Source organism: Pseudopipra pipra, chromosome 13, assembly GCF_036250125.1.
Source record: "Pseudopipra pipra isolate bDixPip1 chromosome 13, bDixPip1.hap1, whole genome shotgun sequence".
In the NCBI taxonomy this organism is placed as follows: Eukaryota; Metazoa; Chordata; class Aves; order Passeriformes; family Pipridae; genus Pseudopipra; species Pseudopipra pipra.
Genome location: NC_087561.1, coordinates 6,520,881 through 6,528,615, shown reverse-complemented (window position 1 = coordinate 6,528,615; position 7,735 = coordinate 6,520,881). Strand labels below are relative to the sequence as shown.

The 7,735-nt window shown below is 44.6% G+C and overlaps 1 protein-coding gene across 1 annotated transcript in view; it reads left to right on the top strand.

Moving 5' to 3' along the window:
* Positions 1-518: 518 nt before the first annotated feature.
* Positions 519-7,735, top strand: part of TMEM164 (transmembrane protein 164) — a 34,171-nt gene continuing 26,954 nt past the window's right edge. Inside the window, exons 1-2 of the mRNA XM_064669807.1 lie at positions 519-711; positions 979-1,554. Coding sequence (XP_064525877.1) covers positions 1,108-1,554 — 447 coding nt within the window. The 5' untranslated portion in view covers positions 519-711; positions 979-1,107. The remainder of the gene's footprint in view (positions 712-978; positions 1,555-7,735) is intronic.

Genomic DNA, 7,735 nt, shown 5'->3' with positions numbered 1-7,735 from the left:
TGCACGTACCTGCTGGCGTCCAGACCGGGACTGGGCTGGAGCCCCACTCGGGTTTGGAGCTGGAGCCCCGCTCGGATTTGTCCTTTCTTGCGCGGGCCACTGCCATTCCTTGGCCGACCTACACCAGCTGCAATGGCACTTGAAAAACTCGTTTATCGAGTTAAGGCCGCTGCCGAGCGGGTCGGCGAACGGGACCACGGTGACGGGCGTGCAGAGCTGTGCCCGGTCCTTCCCTTCTTCCCGAGGGGGCGAACCGCGGGCAGCTGCGTGGGGCTGACTGCGATAAGGGCGAGGAGGAGGAAGGGAAGCAGCCAGACGAGAGCAGAGGCAACAGGCAGGAGGGAGCCGAGGACGGGGATCGCGCAGCCCGCCGAGGGAGCAGCGGCGGAGGGAGGCGATGGGGAGCGGCGGGAGGCGGGCGCAGCCGGGGCGGAGGGAGGAGCGGGCGGCCGGGCGCAGCCAATTCGGGGGGACACGTCCATTTTTCGGCGTGAGTCAGGCACGTCGGTGGGGTGATGCTGCGGCGCCGGGCAGGGGCCGGGCCAGCGGCGGGGAGCGGCCCGCCCGCTCGGGCCCGGAGTCTCGGCCGTGCCGGCGCTGCCGCCGAGCGGAGCGTTGCTTCCTCCTTCCCGTCCCTTCCCTTCGCCGGGGCCGGCGCCATGGCCGGGGGCGCTGGGCCTGCCGCTCTCTGACACCCGCCTGCCCGCGGAGGTACCGCGGCCGCGCCGCGCCGGGGGATGCGGGGACGGGGGGGACCGGGACTGGGACCGGGCGGAGGGAAGGAGGGAGGGAGGGGGCGGGCAGGTCACAGCGCTGACCGCGGGTAAGGGCAGCCCTGCACGGTGCGGAAGGGGAGAGCGGCGGGGGTGGGCGGTAGAGCCAGGTGGGAAGAGAAGGGGTCCCGGGGCGGGGGGTCTGGAGCTCCGAGGCTCCGGAGCTCACAGGCTCCGTGCAGCTGCGGCCTCTCCCTCCCCGCAGGCTGCTGCGAGCGGGGCTCCTCCGGGCATCGGAAGGGAGAGTGAAGAATTGCCCTTGCCCCGGGCGGAGCTGCCCCGTTCTCCTGGAGCCCGGGAAGGAAGGACTGCAAAGGGAACCTCTGGACGTTTCATGTTTCGTCAGCCCGGCAGAATTTTGGCTTTGATTCCGTCTTGCTCGTACCTGTTCCTGGAGAAGAGGCACCGTCCCGCCATGTCTCGCTACAGCCTCCACAACCTCCTGGACTGGATGTATGGGGGGGTGGACCCCAGCTTTGCCGGCAATGGAGGGCCGGAATGCGCTGCCTTTCTCTCGGGGAAGCAGCGCTTGCTGGAGAGTTTGGTCTTCCTCAGCGTAGGCATCGTGGAGATCCTCCTGTCCTTGGGGAAGCTCAGGCATCTGCACCTCAGGGAGCTGGAGAATCTGCTGCAGCAGCCCCAGACTAAGCAGGAGAGCTTGGGCAAGAACGTGCTCCTGGTGCTGCTCTGCCTCATCTTTGGGCTGGAGGTGGGCTTCAAGTTTGCCACCAGGACTGTCATTTACCTCCTGAATCCCTGCCATGTGGTCACCATGATGCAGGTAAGGCTTGTGTAGGGTCACCTGGAAGTTGGCTTTTGTGGTGTACTTGCAAGGCAGTATTTTTCCAGTAGTCTGTTTGTGGACCAAAAGTGCACAGCAAAAGTACAAATGCTAAGAATTGATATAAACATTTTAAACTCAGTTTTTAGTCAACTTAAGTGAAATCTCTCAAGTAACCTGAGACAGACGAAAAGGTGAAATTGTAGCTATGATTAATGTCCGAATCTCTGGTTGAAAATGTAAATAATTAAGGTTTTCTCAGCACTTGCTTTCACCTGATCCTTGTTTCAAGACTAGAAGAGGCTGTTTCCACTGACAGTAGTGCTCAAAGTTGCACCAAACCTAATGAAAACAGGATAATTGCGAAAGCAGCTGTGTAATCTCTGTGCAACTTTTTCAAGAAGTGACTTCTTTGGGTGTGAATGTATTTTGTGAAGGTGTTGGAGAAATAAATTATTCTTTGTTGGTTTACCTTTCTAATCTGAGCAGCTGAGTAGTAAGGAAGCAGGTGTTACCTGTGTCTCATACATGGAGTTGAACAAGGTGATATGGCCTAATACCTGTGGATAAACCATGTGTTTTAATGACTTGATGTTGATGTGTAAAAATGTGCAACTTGTATAGATTTCAAAATAATGGATACATAGAAGGATACATAGATAAACAGTTACTGAACTGGGATATCTAAAGCCTAGAAGCTTGTTTGTTAATACTGCTGTAGATGTACTTAACTGTCAGTCCCACTAAGCTTGGTAAGAAGGGCAGGAGACATAAAATTATTACTTTGTTTAATTTTGCTAATGTTGAATCCTCATCTTAGAAGACTAGAAACAACTTAGAAGAGTGTCAAAAAGGCTTTCATAAAAGCTGGCATGGTAACAACTGTCTAGGATCAGTAATATTGGATCAGTGCCATTCTTGGTCTCCCACTGCAGGATGCAAAGTGATCTGGGCTGAATCAGATCAAGCCAGTTGTTAGATTCACACCTGGAGAGCATTTCCTAACAAGACGGGAAACATCTTTTCTGGTTGTACCAGAGGTTTGAGGGAGATGGGTATTATTTCAAGAGTGGTACAGCAATATTCAAGACCTTTACAGCAATTAATTTACAGTTCCGGAACTTAATTAGTAGGTTATGTAAATTCCTAGGCTGTGATGCAATGTTTGCTCAGTAGTTTACAGCATAGGACACTTCCTTCCTGTGAAGGGGTAGTGATTGCTGTGCAATCAGTTAGTCAGTATTGGGACTGAAGTTATGGAATGACTATGTAGAAGTAATTAAAATGAAATCATACAGCCACATTCCATTTCTAGTCAATACTCAGTGATAACTGGGAAATTTTCCTAGTAATTCTCCAGAAAGGAGGTGGGGATATGTTAGCAGTAGGATTTGAAAGTTTAGTTGTCTTTATGATAGGATGTTATGACGTTCAGCAAAATGCTTACAGAGCCATGGGGGAGCAAGGACTGTTCACTTCTTTCAATAATGCCTTCCCCAAGGAGATGGAGACTTGAGCCCTGTAGTCAGGCATGGGCTGTTCTGAATCTCTTTTTGACCAATTGTGAAGCTTTTAAAAATAATCCTGTGCTAATTACTCATTAGAAATGGTGTTCCAGCATTTGTGAAATTGAGAAGGTGGGTATGTCAGCAAAATGCAGAAGTTGGGCCCTTCATTTAGAAACAGGCTTGGGCTTAATGTAGAGGATAAAAATAATGGCAAAACCAACAGCTTTCCACAGAGACACCAGGTTAGTCACAGGGATAGTCAATGACTTCCAGCAGCAGACAAGTAATAGATAGATGTAATCTTGCAAGCATTGATTTTTTGGCCTAAATATCTGAAAGGCAACAGGTTGGCAAGGTGAAATATATGAAAACATAATTTATCTTTCACTTCTGTTCTTGCAGTAGTTTATGCATAACCCTGCTGCCATGTCTAAATAATAGGATGAACAAAGTAGGAGGTGAAGAGATGAAAGGTACTACAACAATCAGGATCACTTCACAGAGAAGGCAACAGTAGCTGTTGTTAAAGGGCTCTTCTTTCACTCCATTTCTCTTTTCATTTTCTTCAGCTGAGACTTGTTTCACCTCAGCAACAAAGGCTCTGGGCTCTGAGCCAAAAATATTCGGAACTAGAAGTTATCCTTCAGATTTTCTCTGCATAAAAGCTAAAGTTCTGCTCTTAAAAGACCTAAGACTAAAATGAGATCAAAATAATATGGGATTTAGATGTGTGGTGCATTTGGGAAGACAAAACTGAGTAATATTAGGGCTACTGGGTTCTACAAATGAGTCTGTTTTGATCAGGTGTCTAATTTCTGCCTATCATGCCAACTTCTGTTCAAATCAAGTCTTTTCATAAGTGGAAAGAATTAGCTTAGATGTGTCATTGTAAGGAGGAAGTGTTAGTGAAGTGGACATATTTAATTGCCTGAACAGTTGTGGTTAATCAGCTTCAGAGAATTTGTTGCTGCCCTGTCACCTGGCTGAATTATCTACAAACAGTGATAATCATTTCCAGCCCTGCTCTGGGTTTTGGCTTCTTGCATAGCTTCTGGAGGAAGAAGGGTGTTTCTTCACCAGTGTCATAAGTGCAGCATTACTGAGAGATAAATATTTCAACTCTTAAAAACACTATATGCATTTTAAAAAAAAGATGAATGGAAACTTATTTGGTTTCTCTGCCAGCTGTTGGATGGGGATGGGCTTGGTTTGTGCAGCACAATGCTTAGCTAATGTTTGGTGCATCAAGGGGAGATGTCTATGAAGGAATTCATACTGAACTCTTTCTTCATGTAAAGAATGCTCTTTGTGAAAATTATTTGAATACTTCTGTTTAAAAAAAAAACAAACCACAAACCACTTGCCTTTTAGGACTGGGGATATAACTGGAGTAAGTGCTGCTGCTGTAAACCTGGCATAAAAGGGTATCCTAAGAGGGAAACATTAAATCCTTAGGGTGTTGCAAACCTATTGGCCTTTGCATAGCAGGAAAAATTTCAGCAAATGTTTAAGGAACCAGGTTTATGTTTTGAAGACACTAATCCTTTGAAGGAATTTTAGGGCACAGAATTGTGGTACTGAAATTGTCTCTGTATGAAGGAAGTCTTAAATTTCTGATTCAGCAGTGGAAGAGGGAGGGTTCCCTCAAGAGCCAATCACAGCAATATTGATTTCTTTGCAAGTTTTGTGAAGGAGACTTTTGGCAGCAGCCAGAATGTGCTTGTTGAGAAGTGTCTGCATAAGTGTTGTCGCCCTGTGTATGAGCATCAGAACACCCACAGAATTGCTTTTGTGAGGTGAAAGGGTTTCATGCCTTGCAGTGTCAAAACCAATGATATCAAACCAATTTTCTTTATCTGTTCTGTATTCTTTAAGCTATAAATTTTTCTAACTCTTCAATCCCAACCCTTGTGTTCATGTAGCAGTTCTTCATTTCACATTTAGGGAAGGAGCACTGAAAGCACCGGTGTTTCTCAGTTGCAAACCTCATTTCTTGCAAAAGAGGGCATTTTACCCCCAGGAAGGTGACAGCAGCCTCAGGGGCACAGATAGGAAGTGGCAGATCAGGAGACACTTCTTCACTTCCTTTATGCTGGGTCTGTGATGCTCCAGATTATGAGTGTGGCTTTCAGAACACCAGGGCGTGCTCGGGTGGTTTAATCTGCCCCTGGTTCTGAGAACTGTCAGCCTTTGCTTAATTGTTACAATTTGGTTTTAAGAGATGATTTTGTTGTGTTTCAAAAACACTGTCAACTGAAGTTTAGAGGCTTTTACTGATACTGTAATTAATGTAGTAATTATTTGGTGAGCTGAGGAAAAGCTTTTCTGTGATAGTTTTAACATAGTATATACTTCGTTTCACCACTGTTTATTTTTAGTAAATCCCAGCATATAGTAGAGAAAGGGAGAAGGAATGGCAAGGATTCCTATTCAGAAATAAGACATTTTTAATTTAGTATAGAAAGGATAGCAAATGTGTCTTAAGGCTGTGATTCACGGTTTTCTTTGTTTCAGAAGATTATGGTTCAGCCACTTTAATTTAAACAAGATTTGGCCTGTGATGCTTTATCCTGAGCTGAAAATGTGCCCTTTAGTCCAGGTGACAGGGACCACAGGAATGTGTCATGGTGCTGGTCAATGTTTGAGCTGAGGAATTGGAGTTTAAAGCTCTTGGTTAAGCCTTTGCTTTGAAGTTGCTAGAATTTGGAAATGCCTCTGTGCTTGAGGCTAGCTAATTCTCTCCTTTATTCTGGGTACTTTTAGGAGAAAAGAATATAACAAGCAGGGAACTGACACAGGGTAATCTTCCTCTCTAATCTGGAGTAGGAACTGAATGGTTGGAAATGGTAGATGAAAAAGCTTAACTTTCTCTGACCCCAAATATTTACACTGTGGGTTATCATCTAAAGGCCACTAGATGAATGATTAAGTAACCAGATATTGGTTTGTTTTGATGAGATCATCACAGATTTAAAGCAGATATAATTCAAAGGGCCACATGTGTAGTTTGAGCACCATATTAGAGAGGGACAGGCCTCTTTTGTTTTTTCCTCTTCTGTTTAGTTTCTTTTTTTTGAGAACAGAGCTATTTATATTGTTTCAGTGTGTTATAATGTATCACTGTTGGCTGCAATATATTTTTAGGAAGGATTTTTTTTATCCTATTTGGCAGTTTCACCCACCATTTCATGTAGGTTGTTTGCTGGTGACTTAAACTGATGTTTCAGGAGTAGCTGCCTGAGGCCTTTAGGAACCTCAGTGGGGTGGTGGACTAAAACAGCAGCAGTGACCATACTGGACACCTTATAAATTCCAAGGATTGGGATGTCTTTCACCTTCCAGTCTAAGAAACCCTTCCGTGCTGTCTCCTTGCCCTGCTGTAAATGTTTACACTGCTGTCACAGATGATGAGTTTTACTGCAGGGGTTGTCCATTCCCTGCAGCAATTTGAACCTTGATTCACCACGAGTCCTGAGCCATGAATTCGAAACCTGCAAAGGGTGTAATGGCACTCATGTTTCTGATGACACTTCCTCAGGGCTTTACATTGATGTGGTGAGGGTTTATGTTTATTCAGATGGCCAAGTAATTAGTGTCAAGCCAATTTAATTGTTTGTACTGTGATACTTTGTTGGTTAGTGAAATGCCAACTTATATTATCAGGAATGTGGTGTTGTATGCCTTAGTTTTTTATGGATTGTGTTTCTGTTTCTTGGCAAAAATCAGCTGTAGTAAGATATTTATTATCCTGCTGTTTTTAAAGATCACAAATTTCTGTTGTAAAATCCAACAAATTGAGGGATTTTGAACTGGGACAGGAAAAAAGGTATTGGTGACTTGAGGCCAAGTAGAGCAGGACTTTGCTGTGATGATTTTGCTTCTGTAGGAAACTGATGCAAAACATCTTGTTTGGGAGGAAGAAGTAACAAAAGTGAGTGTATGTGAAAGTGCATGTAAAAATTTTATTGTGAACTCATGCAAGCTCCCGCAGTGTCACTGACGGATTTAGATGTAATTTAATTTAATTTACACTGAATTTAGATTTTCTTAAGAAATTGGACTTTTGCTTTTTTGATTGTCAGGTTTTGTTAAAGCACTGATTTAAGAATGGGGAATGAAGTAACCCACTACTAGTGAAGGACTGGTGCATAAAGTGGTGAGGGAAAAAAGGAAAAGTAACTTCAGTGACCTCTGAAATACTAAGATGTGATAACTAAAGCTAATGCACGCATAGAAAGACCTGAGTCATGTTAATAATTAATCCTAAAATATGAGAAATCTAGAAATCTTTTACCTAAGACTCTAAAAGGAAAGAGGGTGAGTATAGGTTTATCAATTAAAAAACTAAGCCTGTGGAAGGGGAGATTAATCTAGAATATCTGTCCTAATGAACATATATAATTTACAATACATTAGATTATAGAGGATGGAAACTGTTCAACTTGCTACATCCCTGGGTAGAACTGGGAAGCTGGGAGGTGGAAAGCAGGGACAGGCAGCTTCTTGTGCTCCCTGAGTCTGGTTTATGTAACACAGAAGCTACTTTTATTGAAGTATTTCTTAATGCTCTGCCAGCAGTGTTGTTTTGAATCATGAGTATCCTTCACGTTAGGTTAGCAATTCCACAGGACACATTAATCCCTAAAGCTGTGTGACACTGAGGCAGCTGTGGT